The sequence below is a fragment of the Aythya marila genome (genome assembly GCF_965140915.1).
Source record: "Aythya marila genome assembly, chromosome: 30".
Classification (NCBI taxonomy): Eukaryota; Metazoa; Chordata; class Aves; order Anseriformes; family Anatidae; genus Aythya; species Aythya marila.
In genome coordinates, this window is record NC_139071.1 from 1,561,644 (window position 1) to 1,580,228 (window position 18,585).

The 18,585-nt window shown below is 58.1% G+C and overlaps 1 protein-coding gene across 1 annotated transcript; it reads left to right on the forward strand.

Moving 5' to 3' along the window:
* The first annotated feature begins 798 nt into the window (after positions 1-798).
* Positions 799-18,238, forward strand: FIGNL2 (fidgetin like 2). Its single transcript, XM_082781201.1, has 2 exons — positions 799-934; positions 14,634-18,238. Exon 2 carries the CDS (start codon positions 14,645-14,647, stop codon positions 16,802-16,804), a length of 2,160 nt encoding a protein of 719 aa, XP_082637327.1. The 5' UTR covers positions 799-934; positions 14,634-14,644; the 3' UTR covers positions 16,805-18,238.
* Positions 18,239-18,585: the final 347 nt, after the last annotated feature.

The window sequence follows — 18,585 nt, forward strand, 5'->3', positions numbered from 1 at the left end:
GCAGCCACAGCTGGGTCCTTGGGGTACGGGCAGGGCTGGAATTGGGGTGCTGGGGGTCAGGGACAGGGTGCAGGGCAGTGGGATGCTGGAGTATGGGGGGGCAGGGTGCTGAGGTGCAAAGGGATGGGGTGCAAGGATGTTGGGGTGCCAGAATGCCAGGGGCTGGGGTGTCGGAGTGTGGGGGTGCTGGGATGTGGGGGTGGAGGAGCTGGGGGTGCATGGGTGCTGGGTCTCTGGGGGGCAGCAGATTGGGGTGAGGGAGCACTGGGATGGTAGGGCACGGGAGACTGGGGTGAATGGGCTGATGAGTGCTGGGGTGCTGGGGTGCAGGAGGTGGGGGTGCATGGGTGATAGGGTGCCGGGGGGTGAAATGTTGCAGTGCGTGGGTGCTGGGGTGCAGGAGGTCAGGGTGCTGGGATGGAGGGGTGCAGGATGTTGGGGTGCTGGGGCGCTGGGGTGCAGGATGTCGGGGTGAATGGGTGCATGGACACAGTCCACTGGGGGCCAGCGATGCCCAGCGGGGTCCAACCCTCCCTCTCCACCCCCACCTTTGTGCCGAGCCACCCCCGGCCGGGCTGGGAGCCGAATCCATCCCCAACCCCTCTCCAGCACCACCCCAACTCCCTTCCCCCGTCCTCCCCTTACTCCCCCCCAAAGCCCCCCCCAACCCCCGCCGCCCCCTGGGGGCCGCTTCTCTCTCTCTCCCCCGCCCCGCTCCGCCCCAGCACCGCCCGGGGGCGGGCAGTGGGCGGCGGGCGGGGGCCCCAGCCCCAGCCTAGAGCCGGCCCCAGCCCCAACCCCAACCCCAGCGCCGGCCCCCAGCCCCCGCCGCCCGCGGGCCGCCCCGCATTGTCCGGGCGGCAGCGGGGCAGGATGCGGCCCCCCGCACGGCCGCCCGCCGCCGGGCTGCGTTAGGATCCGCCGGTATGAGGAGGTGAGTGGGGGGGCCCCGGGAACAAGGAGGGGGTTAAGAGGATCGAGGGGCGGCTCCTGGGAAAGCATCCCCTAATCCCGACCCCCCCCCCCCCCCCTCCCCTTCTCCCACCCATCTCACCCCATCCCATCCCATCCCTCGCTCCCCCCCCCCTGCTCGGGGCCGCCCGTTCGTTTCTGGGCGGAATCAGCCGAGCTTGGGGTTTTTTTATGGGGGGGGGGAACCGGGCGAATTTGGCGCTGTTGGAGGCAGGGAGGCGGAGAGGCACCGCGCATCCTCCTCCCCCCGCTGCTCCGGCCGTTGCCCTTTTCCTCGCCTCTTCACCCCCCACCAAAATAAAATAAAATAAAATAAAAATCGGGGAGCCGCGAGGGAACGGGACGGGCTCCGGGGGGGGTCCCGGAGGGGTCTCGGGGGGGTCCCGGCCCCAAACAATGCGCGCCCCCGCGCCGCCGCACGTCAAGCGCCCGCACCAAAACAGCCGCGGCGCTGCGAGCCCTTCCCCAAGCGCCTGCTTCAGCTTCTGGTGCTGCTTCTGCTCCCTTTTTTTTTTTTTTTAAGTGTGCTTCTTCCACTTGGAGGACAAAAGGCTCTTGGGAGGAAAAAAAAAAAAAAAAAAGCAGAAAGGTTATTAAATAGCTTTGTAGGGTGTCCTCCAGCGCACAGCCTCCTGTTCCTGGAGACACCGAGCGCACGTTTGCATCCCGCTTCATTTCACCCCGCTGTGATAAAAATGAACGTTGCCATTAATTGGAGCCCGTGTTATTGTTATTATTATTATTTTTTATTTTTTTTTTTTTTGCAATGAGCGGATTGCAAAGGTGCCGCTGTGATTTTAGAAGAGAACTTGAGTTGCTGGTGGGCTTTGAGCCTCTGGAGAGGGTGTGTGAGCGCACGAAGTACCGGCTGGGAATCGATTTGCTGGTTTCGTGCGTTGGAATCGAGGATTTCCCCGAGCTGCATCCCGGTGCCGTGGAGCCCGCGCGGCGATGACAGGGGGCTGGGGTCCGGCGCTCCCACGGTGCCAGCACACGGCTCGTGTGCGTGGTGGCTCTGCATCAGGCATTTCTGCGGGGTGCGAGGCCCAGGAGTTGTTTATCAAATTAAACATTTGTTTTAGGTCTCTTTAGCAGAAGTGTGTTGACATTTTCTCTTCGGGGACTGCCGGGGATAATGAATGGCACATACTGTATTGTGTGCCTTGGAAAGCCTCGGGATCCTGCAATAACATAAACACCCCGGCCTGAATTCATCACAGATCTGAGCGGAATGGACTTGGTGTTTACATCAGTGATGGTTCTGAGCCGCAGCTTACATTTAAAGTTTATTATTGATTATGAAAACGTCCGTGTTAATACTTGTCAGTTGTTTTTTCTTTTTTTTTTTTAATTTTATTTTATTGCTGACAGCTGCAGTTTCACTCACGGAGCAGTAACTCGCCGCTCTCCCAAACGCTCCGCGGTTTATTTTTAAAGCTTTCACAGAGGAGAAGGAGAGGGCTCGGGGTGGGGTTTCGGCACGGCTTAGCCCGCGGAGGAGCAGCGCGCTGCCTCTCCCCTCTCACAATTAGTTTTCTTTTAACCGGGCTGCAGGGAAGGGTTTAGGCAGCCGCCTTTGTTCTCCCGCAGAGCCCCCTCCGCATTCTTTCCTTTTGCCATTATCATTTTGGTTAAACAGAAAGGCAAGTTGTGTACCATATGGATCATGTTAACAATTGCTTATCTGGAACTGGTGTTTTCTCCTCCCTCCCTTTCCCCCGGCCTTTTTCTTCCTCCTGACATCGGAGTTGGGGTTTTAACAGCATCCTCGCTTCGGTGCCGGTTCGCCGCGGTCCTGTAACACAAAACGCTTGCTCTCCTCCTCCATCCTGCCAGGGCTAATTCCCCAAGTAAAAACATGGAATAAACGCCAAGAAGGCTCCGAGGCGGGTTTCACCAGGTCTTCGGAAATAAGGCAAACTCTCCAGGAGGGGCTTATTGAAAGAAACAGCAGAAATTGGTGTCTGCGTTCGTAGCTCCATGCCTCTGGTCAGCAACGTGCTTCCCCCTGCGTGGCTGGGGCTCTGTTTGCCTTTATTTGTTGATTGCCAGGAGATGATCCAGAGGATGCTTTCCGTGTTTGTACAGCCTGATACAAGCAGGGGCTGCGATTTTCACAAATGCCCACTTCGGGCTGCTCCCAGACCTGTAATTAGGCGTTCGAATAAGCGGGCTGAAAATTTGGGGTCCTCACCCCACATCCATCCAGGGGATTCGGTAGCTGCTGGAAGCCAGGCTGTTGTTTTGGGTGCCCGAATCCAGCCCCGAGGGCCTAACCTCAGGCTGGGGCAGTGCCCGTGGGGTCGCCCCATTCACCTCCTCCTCCTCCTCCATCAGAAAAGGTAAACAAAAAAGGCTCGAGGAGCCATCCCTTCCGAAGCCAGCGTCAGGTCCTGCTTCAGTGGAAGCAATTTAGGGGGAACCAAACAGTCGTGCACAGCTTTATGTTCGTCGTGATGAGATTCCTAGCGATATTTTATAAAAATTCCTGGAAAGAGGCTGGATCTGTGTGCTGTGTCTCGCGGGTGTTTGAAGATGTTTCATCCTTTTTGTATCCTCCCAGGCGAGGAGATATTCCTGAGGGTACAAATGCCAGCCACGGGTTTCTCAGCAAATGGCCAGATGTGCTCCTTCCTTCCCTTCTGTCTTTCCGCTGTCCTGGGTTTTCTGCTCCTCTGCTTTCTTCCCTGCAGACCAGTTGTGTGCAGGGGAAGGGAATGCCTCCAGCCACAGCTCCCGGCGGTGGACGCAGGGACACCGGCTTTGCCTGTGGATTCCTAAAGGGAATTTCTCCGAGATGACATTAATGCATCTGGAGAAGCGATCGTGACCCTTGCGTGAGGCTGACCCTTGCATTTATGCCATTGTAAACACTTTTCAGCTGTAGTTTTTGAGCTCCACTGATTAGATGGCTCGAAGCAGGGCTCAGCCGTGTGGCGGGGGCTGTTGGGGCGCTGCCTTTGTCATCCCGGGGCAGATCCCCGCACATCTGCCCAAATGTCAGCTGTAATTTTGCAGCGTGCAGCAGAGCTTGAGCCTCGCGGCTCAGAGCATCTCATTTGCTCGGCGCGCCCCCTCCCTCTCCCCCCAGCTGCAGAAAACAGCCCCCAGCTCGGGTGCCAGCGAGGCAGAACCTTCTCTTCTAGTTTTTTTTTTATGGCAAACAAAGATGTTTTTCTCCCTCTTGGGGCGTGCTGGCCCCTCAGGCAGCTGCTAGGGTGTGAGCAGTGTGCGTGTCCCCGTGCTCCGGTGCACCGAGTTTTCCTCCTGTCCGCGCCGGCTGGGAGGAGAACCCGACTTAATGCAGGTTTTTAGCACCGTTGTCATGCCCACGCTCTAAAAACCTCGTTACTGCTGCTGCTGTGCTCGGGTTTATGGCGCTGGGCCCAAACTAGACTTTATCAGCATCAAGCAGGAAAATTCCCACTGCGGGATCAGGGAATTCCCATCTTCTCCTTCCCAGCCCTGGCAGTTCCCGGTCTGGAGGAAGGGTTTGTCCTCGTGCTGCCACCTCTGCTGTGGGTTCCCAGCATTGCTGCTTGCTGCGATCGCTGCTGGCCATCCTCTTTTTTTTGCCTCCTGTTGGTTTTTCTTTGGAAAACCTTTTTCTCCTGCTCAGGGATGACGAGAAGGACTTGCACCCCTTTCGTGGCTGTTTTGGGGTTTCTCAGCTGCTGTGTTATTTCCCCATTAAGTGAACATTTGCAGCTCCATCCCACAGCCCTGCAGCACTTTTTCTCCTGTCTTCATCAGCAGAGGATGCTGCTGCTGGCCACCAGCTCTGCTCCGGTGCTGGCCACCGGTGCCAGGGCTCGCAGCTTCCCCTCCACGGCAGCAACAGCCTTGAGTCAGCCCCGGCTCTTCGCAGCAAAGTTTATTTTGCTGTGTAACGAGGCCGCTGTAAAGTCTTTCTCCTGGCCTTGTGGCCTGTCATCAGCTGAAGTTAATGTTGGTTAAATTGTACAGATCGCTAGCACAATTTTTCCTGCAGTGGTGCATGCCTGGGGTCGCTTATCAGCAACCCCTGATCTTTATGGGGGCCCTAATAAACCCGGCCAAGGCCTCACGGACGTTGCTGACTTACATCTGAGAGCAGGGCAGGGTGCAAATTACACGTTTTTCTCTCCAGCTGCCTTCTCCCGAGCACAGGTAACTCGATCAAGGAAAAATTGGGCGAGTTTATTACATTACAGCGATGCCGTCACAGTCTGCATTGTGGAGGTGCCCGGGGCCCCGAGCCCTGGACCAGGACCCCCCATTTTGGGTGCCATTTGGAGACCAGCCAGGAGCAGCAGAGGCGTCCCCAGGCTGCTGGGGCTGCAGTGCCCAGGCAAGTGTTTTCCTTCAAAAGAGCCACTTTTTTTTTTTTTTTTTTTTTCCCCCAAGAAAGTGAAAACTAATGTCAAGACAAATTGCACTTTAACCCACACTTGTCTTGCCTACAAAAAAAAAGCTGAATAATAGCTGAATAAGTGCCCCTTTCTCCTGCCCTGGCCAAACTCATAAGAGGAGGCTGTCCCTGACAAAGAATTTGCTGTGTAAATAGATGAGAGGTGCGGCAGCACCGAGCTGGGAAGGGACTCGTGGCAGCAGGGGACGCGGGAGCCTGGGTCCCCTCGTCCCCCGGCCGGTGGCTGAGCAGCTCAGCTGCTCTCGCTGTCATTAATCTCCCTTCGTGTTGCTTTAGGCCTCCGAAAGCAGCAGCAGCAGCAGCTGCCGGATGGCTTTGTCTCGTGCCTTGTCCTCTGCGGGGACGTGGCAGCTCCGTGGTGCAAGGGGACGTTGTCAGCTGGGCTTGCGGCGAGCCCCGGCTCCTCTCCTTGTTTGCCTGTCTTGTGAGGGCTGCACACAGCAACGCTGCTCTGCGAGGGAAAGGTGGAAGGGATGAGTGCAGGGGAGCAGCAGCGTGTGCTCATGATTTGGGGAACCCGCTGAGCATCCGTCTGCGTCCCGCATCCCGACGCCTCCCGGGACGTGGTGGTGTGGGTGTGAGCGGTGGTGAGGGGACCGGTGGCTGCAGAGCAGGGTAATGAAATGCCAGGGGTGACGTGCTGGGAACCTGAGCTGTGTGAGAGGTGTTGGAGAGGTTGTGAAGGGCTTGTCCCAAATGCCATGGCCAGGTCCTGCCTGCTTGGGGCATCGCTCCGTGTCCTGCTCCCCATGTCACCGGTGGTGACGCCAGGCTCCCGAGCTGACCCTGTGTGATCAAGCAGCACAAAACCCAGCACCAAAACCTTGCAGTATTCCTGCTTCTGATACTGAGACGTGGGGATTTTCTTACCTATTCTGCATAGTTCGGTCAGATCTGGGACTACCACATCCCTGTCCCTGTCCCATCCTGTCCCTCAAGCTCCAGCCCCATCCCAGCCCCGTGCTCCAGCCGGTTCCCAGAGCATCTTCCCCTCCTCCTTCGAAATGCTGAATCAGGCCACATGTTGCAAGCATAAATCTGCTGAAACAATAACATGCTGCGAGCGGGCTAAACCTCGTGGCCCACGTTTGTCGGGCAGGGACTCGCCTGCTCCTCGCCTGCAGCTCCGGTGCCCAGGGGAATAAATAACAGCTCTGGGAAGGATTTTATGTGCTGAGTGGGTTTGTAGTAACCCGAGAGCGCGCTGAGGTGCCCGGCATCGGCTCCACGTGTGAATGAGCCCCAGGGGCTCCCTGCTTACCGGGGTGAGGAATGCAGGAAATGGATTTACAGGGTGGGCAGCCCTCGTGCTCGGGGCGAAGGCTGCAGCCGGGGGTCCCGACAGGAGGAGGAGGATGTTGGTGCTGGCTGGGAGCTGAGGAATTGGGCAGCGAGGAGGGGACAGGGATGTGGCAGCTGAGCTGGATGCCAGAGGCGCGTGGGGCTGCGGGTGGCAGAGCTGCTGGTGCAAGCAGCACAGCTTCCCGCCTGTTATTTTGGCCTTTTCTCACCTGCACCTTACAGTTTTATCTTACTCTTTGCAGCTTCACCCTTATAAAACAGCCAAGTGCCAGCAAGGTGAAAATAAAGGATATTTCCACCCCACTTAGGTGTTGCGGGTGCTTGGAGTGGATGGAGGGCGACGTCCCCGTAGTGTGATGCGGGTGCGCTGGTGGGCAGCACTGGCAGAGGGCTGGCGATGTGGAGACGTTTCCACCTTCGTCTTCCTCATCCTCAGCTCCAAGCTGTGCAGTGGGGCAGGGCTCAGATCCCGGGGGGGGCAGCAGGGCTGGGGTCAGAGCGTGGCCGTTGGTCGCCCGAGCCAGGTATGTGCTCCAGAAATAACGCAATTATGGATCTGACCTTGGGCTGTTCATATCCTCCTCGTACAAGGTGATTACTTTTTAATGAGTGGCTGCTGAAAAGGGAGGAAAATGAATTATTTCTGCCCTAGGATTAGCTCTCGGAGACAGGCCCGGCGCTGCCCGATCGATGCGCTCTCGGAGGCTGCGTGGAGCCAGCGCGGCTCAAAACTTCGCCCCAATTTCCCAGCACCGGGGAGCATCGATGCCTTCACTCTGAGGCTGCCATCGGGGTTGGGGGTGAAGCCTCCCCAGGGATGTAGCAGGGTCTGGAGCAGCAATTTTCAGTCTCCTGGTGTTTAGGCTGGACCTGCCATCCCCCAGAGCTCCTGTTTTTGGAGGCGAATTCCCAACTCGTTGTTGTTTAACCTATTTTTGTTTTTGAGCAGGAATGCACAAACGTGTAATAACTAGCAGAGGTGCTCGTACCCTGCTTTAACGATAAGGCAAATAACTGTGCAAGAAGTTTTAGGAGCTGTAGGAGCTCCGAGTGCAGCATGTGGGTCCCCAAAGTGAGCGTCCGTCCGTCCATCCCTGCAAGCAGAGGGGAGATGCAGCCTCCGGCCTGGATGAGGGCAGTGGTGTCAGCAAAGAAAGCAGCCCAAAAAGGGAACTTCTGGAAAATCCATTAGTGAATGGAGTGCAGGAGGGACCTCTGCTTTTCAGGCTGCTGGGGCGGTGTTTAAAAAAGAATCAGCGAGTCAAAAGGCTTGTGAAAACAAAAGGCACCGAGAGGCCTCCCCCAAGGCGCTGCGCGAGCGGGGCTGGACGCGTTGCGGGTGCGTGATGCTCCGGGAAGCACGGGAAGGTGTTAAACAGGGGCTGGGGCTGGGGTCTGCCTTCCTGCCAGGCACAGAACGGGGGCACAAGGGGACCGAGAGGATGGAGATGCAGCGGTAAAAAGAGGGGTTTTTTGCTCAATTCCCCCCGGAGCATGCTGCCTGGGGAAGGCACCGAGGCAGAAAATACAACCGCGTTTCTAAAGGCGCTGGATGGGGCAGGGAGGCTATCCAGAATTAGAGTTAATTAAGATTGATTCGTTCCGTGGAGGATATGAGCTGGAGCGTTACAGCTACTGCTGCGACAGGCTCCGGTGCACGCGGCAAATTATCTCCCTGCTGCAGCCCCGCTCCCGCTTCCTCCACAGCCTCCAGCCACGACCTGGCTGCAGCCGAGATATTGGAGCAGATAGAGCAGGAGGGGGACCTGGGGCTGGTGGCTCCTGGCTTGGCTTTGCCCCCCGGGGGAGTTCGTTATTGGAGCTGCAGCGTGAAAAATACCCGGGGAGGAGAGGTCCTGGGCTGGGTGAAGGGACTCTGGGTGCCACAGTGTCCAAAATTTCTCAGTGCTTGTGGGAAAACAAAACGTAGCTGTGATGCTTTCTTCTTATAAAGGGAAATACTGAAAATCGCCCTCAACCTTTTGGGTTTCACACACATGTCCGGGCTCACAGGCCGCAGAGGGTCTGTCTGAGGCTTGGGTGCGCGCACGGTGCTGGGCACAAAGCAAACCGTGGCTCCCTGGGTGCAGCAGCACAGATCCTTGCTGTAAACCTTCCTCCCCCTGGTATTTATAGACGCAAAAAGGAAATCTGGGCCTTGAGCTGGCCCATGACAGGTTGAGCTGTGTCAGCCAGTGGCACTGCGTGCATTAGGGCCTGGTGGGGACCACGACTGTGCCCGTGCTGCTCCCTCATCGTGCCAGCCTCTGGGCTTTGCCACTTGCAAGCTAGGGACTTGTAGCCTGCAAAATCCCTCCGGGGGCTCTGTCAGCCTCTGGGAATTCCCGGAACCCATCGCCATGGCACAGCACGAGGACAGCTGCTGGCCCTGTGCCACTGCTTGCACGAGCACCGCGTCCTGATCCCAGCAGCAAAACCCACTTCTGCTCCGTGTGGGACTGCGCACAGCAAGAATTATTCAGCAGAGACCCAGGGCTGCGTCCAGCCCCATTACGGTTCTGCTTTGCTCCACTTTGTGGTGCAGCGAGGATCCCACAAACCAGGAGGGTCCCACGGTGCTGCTGCTGCTGCTGGCACCACGGAGCCGTGGCAGGAAGGGAAGAATCACGCAGGGCGCGTTGCATCCACGATGCCTTTCACAGCACCCTTCTTTTGGGATGACAGGGGGATGCGGCATGTCCTGATGTCTTTCAGCAAGTGGCTTTGAATGGGATGAGGTCAGGACATGAAGCTCTTCAGAGCAGCTTCGTCTTCAGTGGCAGCACCTCGCTGAGCGCCTTCTGGAGCAGCAGAGCAGGAGGTGGCAGAAAGATGCCTCTGGACCATATCCCGACGTCTTCCCGTCGACCCCACAAACCTGCAGGGCCAAAACCCAAAACCGGGTGCTCCAGGGGCATGCTCGCCACCCTCCCTTGTTATGCAGATCGCATGCAAATTGGGTCCGTTTGACCTCCTGACCTTTTTATGGGGCCACGTCTGCTTGGGGAAATTGTTCTGCTGATTAGAAATGGATTTTCCTCTCTAATGTAATCCTTGGAAAATGGGCTGGGCCCAACGTGCTGCAGCCAAGCCCGGCCCTGGGGAGCTCGCCTGGCATCAAGGAATGAAATTTTGGGGCAGGCCTTCAGTCCCAGAAGGGACCTGAGCAGCACCCATGGGCCACGGCCCCGTTCTCCAGGGTTTCTCCTGCACCTTGAGCACCCGCCCAGAGACCACCTCAGGGGACAGCAGGCTTTGATGACCTAAATGCTCAACGAAGCTTTTACTAAAAACCTCCTTCCTACCTGGGAACTCTCCTTCAAGCAAGGATCTACCGGGAGGTCACAGCTGAAATGTCTCCCCCATGAACTTCCTATGGAAAACGAGGGCTTTTAGGGCAGGCGAGCATCTGCGGGATGAGAAGCAACGTCTGGGGGAGGCAATGAAATTCCTCAATCCACTTATTGAACCAGCCTGTTATTAATAACATCCCGATTTTGCTGCCCATACCCCTGGTTCTGGGGACTCCCGGGGCACCCCACGCGTCCGGCTTCCTCCCGTGACATTTAGCGGCGAGTTTCGGGTCCTGCCTTGACAGATGGGTGATGCTCAGCTGCTGCCAGGCCGAGCGGACACGTATTAATTTTTCATTTGCTGGATGGGTCGTGGAGCAGCACAGATGGGCTGTGGCCCATTGGCCGGTCTCCGTTTCGTCCTGATGTCCAGCTGCTCTGCACTTGATATACGAGTGGGCAGCGTGGATGGTCCAGCCTGGGGCTGGCGGGGGTCCCTGCCCCGCTGCTTGGCCTGGCGTGGACCCACCAGGGCATGGAGATGACCGGGATCTGGCTGAAAGGCGTTTATCAGCGTGCAGAAATGTAGCTGGGATCTACAGCATCGATGCTAAAAGGCTTCTCGGGTCCATAGCGGGTGTCATAATTCTCATTTATTGCCAGGATCTGACTCGCCCTAACGCCGTGGCGCTCTGCCTACGCTGCGGTTGTAAGACAGGGGTTGAGCCAACCCAGGGCGAGCTCCTCGCAGCAGCAGCCAAAAAAGATCATCAGGAAATGCCTCATTTAAAAGAAATACAGTCGTTCCTGCGGCCTCCCGCGCGCTGGGCTGAATCGGGAAAGTCTGTTCTCCCTTCCTGCATTTTTTTTTCCGCCTCGCCTTTCGCCTCGAAGCTCTTCGTGCTGCTCAGCCTCCAGCGGAGCAGCGCGTCTCCCGCAGCTCGGAGCAGCAAAGCGCTGAACCGTGGCCGAAAACCCAACGGCCATCCGAGTGCTGAGGCACGCTGCAAGACCCGGAGTGTCTCTACACAGACACAAACCCCTCTCGGTGCCGCAAATCCAGCTGCAAAGTGGAGCTGTCGGCTCGGGGGGGTCCAGGTTCTTGTCTGGATGCAGCGCTGGGTGCTGATAGCAAAATCCCACATGGCAAACCCGTGCAGCTGGTAGAAGAGATCTGTGTTAGCAGCATTTGTAAGGGCTGTGGGAAGTGTTTGGTGAGGGGTGGGCTGAGAAATGAGACCCCCCTGCAGCTGGTTTTGCTCCCTCTGGGCCCAAAGTTTTCACATGGGGGAATTAAAGCCCAGGCAGGCTCAGGACAAGAAGCTGCTGCGGACGGTGCAGCAATACTGAAACTACCCAGAGTCTTTTTCAAAAGCACAGATCCTCCACGACCGAGGAGCCCTCGGCAGATGAACCAGGAAGGCAGCAGCAGGATGAGCAAAACCCAGCAGGAACAGCTGAGCAGAGCAAGGGGGAAACTGAGGCACGGCCAGCGCTTTCAGGGCTGGGGCTGCTCCTGCGTGGCTCTTGGCTGGGTTTAAACCCCAGCTTGAGCACTTCCTCAGCTCAAACCAGTTTGCTCCATGTTCTCTGCCCCCTTCTTTGCCATCCAAATCCCTTCGACCCCTCGCTGATCCCTCGGGGGAGAGCTGCTTGCTGCTGCCACCAGCGCGCGCTGCCTCGTGTCATTCGCCCGCGTTGGCTTTGCATCCAATTTTTATGCATGAGCATCAGCAACGCCTGCGTGTGCACACAAGCACGGCACGCACACGCCTCCTTTACACCCACAGCATCCGTGCCTCCGCCGCTTGCTGCGCGCACGAGGGCCGTGGGTGCTGGCCGTGCCGTGGCCGCCCCGCGAGCCTCCAACAAAGGCAGCCACACCAGGACGATGCTGGGGAGCCCGGCGTGGCCAAAGCTTCATGGCTGGCCCTCAAATCGCTCGCTCTGAGCTTTCCTTGGGGGTGGGACAGCGTCGGGGAGCGCACCCCGTCCCCAAGGCCGAGCGGTTGGACACCCTTGGCGGTGCGCCCCGGTTGTGCGCGGCTAAAAAGCCCCCTAACAAAAGCCCAGTTCAGAGTTGCTGCTGAATAGATTAACAAGATTTCCATAATTAGGGCGGGAGGGAACAATAGGATTCTCCCCTGCCCAGCCCCCCCTCCCCGCCTTTGTCTTGCGCTTTAGATAATGGGCCAGCAGCGAGGGTGGGAACCGGCCGTGCCATTTGGTCACTGGACAGTAATTTTCTCACACTGCCAAGGGGAGCATTGAAACATCTGTCCCGCTCTGAGAGCTCATTCACGTTACATTGCAGCCCCCTGACAACTTCTCCGGGGCCTGCCAGCCCTCCCCCTTCGCCGGGCGGTCGGGTTTTTAAGGGTGTGATGGGGTTTTCGCTCGGTTTTACGTCTCCCGACTGCAGCTCATGTTTAAAGGGGTCAGATGGAAGCGGTTTTCGGTCTTTTCACGCTCTTGTTTGCTTTTCTCGCTGCAGCGGTGCCCTGAACGTCTCCTGCTGGCAGCAGCGCAGATGCACGGCTGTGTTGATGTGCCCAGGGAGACCCCCAGACCCCCCCTGCCCCTTTTTCTCACCGCTGCTTTGCCGTGAGGCTCAGTGCTGGGGATGGAGCTGGAGGACCAGCCCCGGCCACCACCACACGGTGACATTGTGCTGCCAGCCACCAGCCTCAGGGTCACTTTAGGCATCCAAAAATTCCTTGCTCTTTGCCTGCTTTTAGACACCCAGCTCTTAGCTGGCATCCAAAGGCTTCAGGTGCTGGCATCAGCCCATGCTATGGGGAAAAAAAGCAGAGCAATGCTCTGAGAAATAACCCAGAGACTGTGCTCATCCTCTTTGGGGTGTTTTCGTGGGAAATTAAGCTAGCACTGCCCAGATTTGTGAGTTGCACCCCAGTTTTGGGTTTGTACCTGGCTCCTGGTGCAGCTGCAGTCCCTGGATTTGCATCCCCAGTGTGTCCCCCACAGACCCGTGCCCCTGCCTTTGCAGATGCGTTTTGCTGCCCTGGGTTTCCAGCACAGAGGGGCTGCTGCGTGGCTTGGCATGTGCCAGAGCCACTCTGAGCACCCACGGGATCTCACCGCTGGAAGCTCTTTTGGGCCAGAAACAGCTTTTTCTTGCAGTTTGGCAACACGCTGGGATCCTGACCTAGAAAGGGATTTCCTGGCTGGTGTCACAGCGTGGAACAAGGATGGAAACTCCTGGTGCTTTAGTGTCCTCCAAGAAAAATTATGTATATATAATGTTTTGTTCCTCACCCCAAACCTCATTTTTCCTTTTAATAGCTTCTTCGTGCCTTTTGCTCCCAGCCAGAGGGGAAAGGTCCCCCTTGGCCGCCACCACCTCTCTCTGCCCAGCCAGAGCCCATGTACAGCTCGGGGAAAATCTGCTGCGGGAGCAAAGGTTTATTGGAAAGCGTTCTCCTTTGTGCTCATTAAAAAGGGCCCTTTCCCGCAGGCTGTCTTGGCTGTCTCTGTCTGAACGTTTATCTATCGGTAGCACTTTAATAATGGCAAGTAAATGCAGGGAGGATGCCGGATAAAGCCACGCAAAGCCGCCATTTAAATCCTCTTGTGTAAGTTTGATATCCAAAGTGGAAGTACAAATGCCATATAAGTCAATTAAAGCATTAAGTAATCTAATTGTGCTGTGGTCACAAAGTGGCTTAAAGGCTGAGCGCGGCGGTGAATGGTGCGCGAGGGCCCTCCCGCTCCCGCTGCAGCCATCCCTGCGGCTTTGTGCAGGAGGGCAGGGGGGCTGCTGGGGGGGCGCGGGGGACCCGCACGCAGATAACAATGGGGCACGCCGCCGTGGCAGGGCTGGGTGCTGGCCGTCGCTTTTCTGTCTTCCCCTTTGCCGAAAAATGTTGCCAGCAGGCAGCGGTGCGAGCGGCAGAGCAGAGGGATGCTGGCGAGGCTTGTGCTCAGCCCAGGTGGAAGGGCTGCTTCCCACGTGCGTGTGCAAGCGTGCAATGCAAGCCCCCGGGCCCCGGCCACCTTGGAAAGCTGGAATTTGCACGGCTCCCACCCGGGCTTTGTTCCTTGGGCAGGAGCCGTGCTGGATGCACGGGGCTGCGTGGAGCTGCTCGCATTGTCTGCGCTTTACCCCAGCCCTCTTCGTGCTATTAATATGCGAAACACTATTAATGTGCTATTAATACTACGTGCGTTATAATTATCACGAGTGCCTTAGTATGCTATTAATGCTGGCTTTGCAGTGGCCGGCCAGTTCACGGCTTCTGGGCCCAGGAAAATAAAGCCCCAGCTTGGGGAGAGGGATGCAGGGGCTGGAGCTGCCGGTGGGCTTTTGGAGGTGGAGGTGGGCATCCCAAGGGCACGGGCTGGTGCCGTGGCTGTCACATTCTGTTGGGCGACGTGTTTTGTTGCTGGTAGTCGGGGGTGATTTCATCACTGGTGCAAGATTTTTGCGTTGGTTGTGCAAGATTTTTACATTAGTTGATGCAAGAGGGTGGTCGAGGGGCTTTTCTCATGGGAGGTGCATAATTCAGAGCATATGTTTGGAGCTGGGGGGTGCAAAGTGGTCCAGATGGACAGGGTGGTACAGTGGGGTTTGGGTGCAGAGAGGTGCTCGTCCTTCTATCATTGGTCTCACCCTACCTCCGCCCTGTGTCCCACAGGTCTGTCGAAGATGCACTGGTCACCAGAGCATGCCCAGTCCCTGAACCAGTGGCCGGAGCAGCACCTCGACGTCTCCTCCACCACCTCCTCGCCAGCCCACAAGTCCGACCTGTACCCCAGCACCCGCCAGCGCTTCAACTACGCCTGGGCCAACGACGACATCTCGGCCCTCACCGCCTCCAACCTCCTCAAGAGGTACGCCGAGAAGTACTCGGGGGTGCTGGATGCGCCCTACGAGCGCCCGGCGCTGAGCGGCTACGGGGATGGCGCCTTCGGGCCGGTTAACGGGCAGAAGGGGGACGGGGAGCCCTGGCCTGTGCCACACGGCTCCGACGGCGCCTACCCGCTGACCCCCATCCACGATGGCCTCCCCGGTGCCAAGGCGGTGGTGCCACCCGCCGTCCCCGCCGGCAGCGCGCCGCTGGGGCTCGGCGGCTCCCCGGTGGTGTCCGCCAACCTCGCCGATCCCATCTACCCCGGGAACTCGTGCGGAGGAGCGGCCGGCTCCGGCGGGCTGGGCTCGTCTCAGGAGTACCCCTCAGGCTACGGCGGCACCTACTTGCCCTCTGGCTACTGCGCCCAGCCCAGCACAGCACTTGCCCCCCCGCACCCGCCCGCCCTGCACGGCTCGGGGCTCCTGCAGCCCACGCACCCCTCGTCCGCCTTGGTGCCGGGCTACGGCTCCTCCGGCCCCGTCTACAACTACGCCTCGGGCAGCTACGCGCCGCAGCCGGGCTACGGGGCCATCCACCCGCCCCATCCCTCTGCCTCCTACCTTCCCTCGGGCATCGCAGCGCCCACCCCGCTCCCGGCCCCGCCGCCTGCTGCCCGCCCGCCCGTGGTGCCGGCGTACGGCTACCAAGGGGCCGGCTTGGCCCCCCTGGCCGTGCCACCCCTGGGCACTGAGGCGGCGGGCGCCCTGAAGAGGAAAGCCTTCGATATCTCCGGCGGGGAGGACGAGGCAGAGGGCAGGTATCGGAAATACAGCTACGAGCAGCCAAAGTCCCCCTACCCCATGTCGGACAACGGCGAGTGCCGGGGCAACGGGTTCCCGAGTGCTGGCAAGAGGCCGGCGGGAGCGGGGAGCACCGAGGAGCACAGCAGCAAGTACGGTGGGCAGCCGATGAAGAGCATGGTCTCGCCACCCTATGGCACCGGGGAGGCCCCGCTACGGCCGGCGGAGCCCTTTGAGAAGTTCAGCCCCCCCCTTGCCAACGGGGAGCGGGCGGCCGAGCTGGGGCCCCCCTTCCCGCTGCGGCTGCCGCCCAAGGCGCCCGTCTTCAGCAGCCCGCCGGTGGAGGAGCAGCCCAAAAACGTCGACCCGCTGGTGTTGGAGCTGGTGAACACCAAGATCGTGGAGCGCGGGCCGCCCGTGCAGTGGACGGACATCGCCGGGCAGGTCTCCGTGAAGGCCACCATCGAGGAGGAGCTGGTGTGGCCCATCCTGCGGCCCGGCGCCTACACCGGGGCGAGCCGGCCACCCCGCACCATCCTGCTCTTCGGGCCGCGTGGCACGGGGAAAACCCTGCTGAGCCGCTGCATCTCCACCCAGCTGGGCTCCACCCTGCTGAAGCTCAGCGGCACAGCCCTGCTCTCCACCTGGAAAGCCGAAGCCGAGAAGATCCTGCAGACCGTCTTCTTCGTGGCCAAGTGCCGGCAGCCCTCGGTGGTGCTCCTCACCGAGGCGGAGTCCCTGCTGGTGGCCCAGGACAGCGGCCAGGCTGGAAACCTCAAGTCCCAGCTCCTCTCCTACCTGGACAACGTAGCTACCTCGGCCGAGCAGAACGTGGTCATCATCGGGACCACCTCGCGGCCCGGCAGCATGGACGAGGCTTCCCACCGGCGCTTCGCCAAGCGCTTCTACATCTCCCCGCCGGACAGCATCGCCCGGCGGCAGATCCTCCACCACGTGCTGGCTCAGCAGGGCTCCTGCCTGAGCGAGCGGGAGATGGCCTCCCTGGTGCAGCACACGGAGAGCTTCTCGGGCGGCGAGCTGATCCAGCTCTGCCAGCACGCCGGGGCCACCACGCTGCACGGCTTGCCGGGCCAGATCCAGCCCACCTCCTACAAGGACTTCGAGAAAGCCTTCTGCAAGGTCCGCCCCGCCACCTCGCAGAAGGAGCTGGACTTGTTCGCGGAGTGGGATAAGATGTACGGGTCCAGGCACTGACGGCGCGGCCCCCGGGGGGTGACCGCCCGCCGCCCCCCGAACCGCGCGAGCCTCCCCGGGAAGACCCGACGACAACCACCGTACCTCTTTCTCATGGTTTCTGACGTGACTGGGCTGGTTTGGTTCTTCGCTTTTTGGAAGCAGTCGCTCACTGAACTCAGGATAACCTATTTATTATTCGCCTGCCTCCCCGGGCAGCCGCTTCCAGACCAGCGACGCGATGAGCGGGGCTGGGGGCGCGCCGGGATTCGGCTTTCCGCCGATCCGATCGATGCAAGAGCCCCGTGCCTGTTCGCAGAGGCTCGGGTTTCCATCATTTTTCCTTGTTTCCAACAAAAATTGCCCGGGGCAGCGATGCCCTCGGCCCGGAGGAAGCAGCACGGGGAGGGGGGAGGCAGGGGGGGATCGCAGAACCCAGGGGTTTGGAGTAAAATGCTGTAGATTGTTTAATATACTAGACTTCGTTTTTATTTTTGTAAGGTATGTAGTATTTTTTTGTTTTTCTTTTTAACTACTCAGGAAAAGAATTACCTCAGAAAAAAAAAAGAAAAAAAAGAATGTGTTTTTAAAAACTCTTTTTATCTTCTCAGAAAAGGAAAAAGAGATTTGAAGGGTTTGCAGTCTTAGGACAAAGCTGTCTTGTGCATTTGCTTCCAAAAAGGGTGACAGAAAGGCGAAAGAAAAGAAAAGAAGAAAAAAAAAAACTTGAAGCTGTTACAAAGATGAAAGTTGAATGTATTTTGGGTGCTTTTCACATATATTATGCCATAATTTTATTTTGATTTGTTTTGTTTTGTTTTTGTTAACATTGTTATTGTAGTGTTTGGTGGAGTAACGTGTCTTCGACGGAAGGAGTGCTAGTGCCGTAGTTTGAGAGCTGTCGCCAGCACCGCTTTTTGGATAAACCTCAGCTCGCCTCCCCCCTTTGGCCTCCGTCACCACCCCCGTCGGCCTCGTGGGCTGGTGGGGTTTTTGGGTTCAAAAGTCATTTTTTTAGCGCTACGTCTTGCGCTTGGGAGGCAAACTCCCCCCCCCGAACCTCAGGGTCTGCACACGCAGAGCAGGAAAAGCCTCGGTGGGGGCGCGGGGCCGAGCGGCGGCTTCACCCTCCCAGTGCTCAGGATGCCAAAGGAGCCAGCTTTTGGGGGGGTTCCCCAGTTTTTTTGCAGTTTCCCACTGAAGCACACGCGTGCAAAGGGCATTACCGGGGAGGCCGGCGCCGGGCTGCTCCGGGAGTCGCCTCCTCCCCATCGCCTCCAAAAAGTGGTACTGGGTTCCTGAAGACTTTTTATTATTATTATTATCATATTTGACTTTGTACACTCTCTGTAACCACTTCTACCTCATTTTGCAACATATTGTACATGAAAGTATTTAATTCATGTCTTATTGATGTCTGAAAAAAAAAAAAAGAAATGCTTTTGAACTGTAATGGTCTACCTCAAGAAATACTGTATTTTAAAAAGAAAAGTATTACACAGTATTAAAGAGATTACATGAAAGCCCTCCTGAGAGCTCACGGCTCCTTGTTCCAGCTCTTGCATCCCCCAACTTTTTCAGCCCTAATGGGGTTTTGGCACTTTGGGTAAGGGTGGCTGTGGGATACGAGGGGACAAGGGACAGTAGGGACATGGGGGGTCCAGGTGTGCCCCATCCCCTCATTAAGACCCGGCCACCACCAGGAGGGGATTATTCCTGTAGAGGACCCCCCACCCAAATTCTGGGGGGCTCATGGATTCAGCATGGCCGTGGGGCAGTTAGCTTTGGGGTATCAGTGGGGT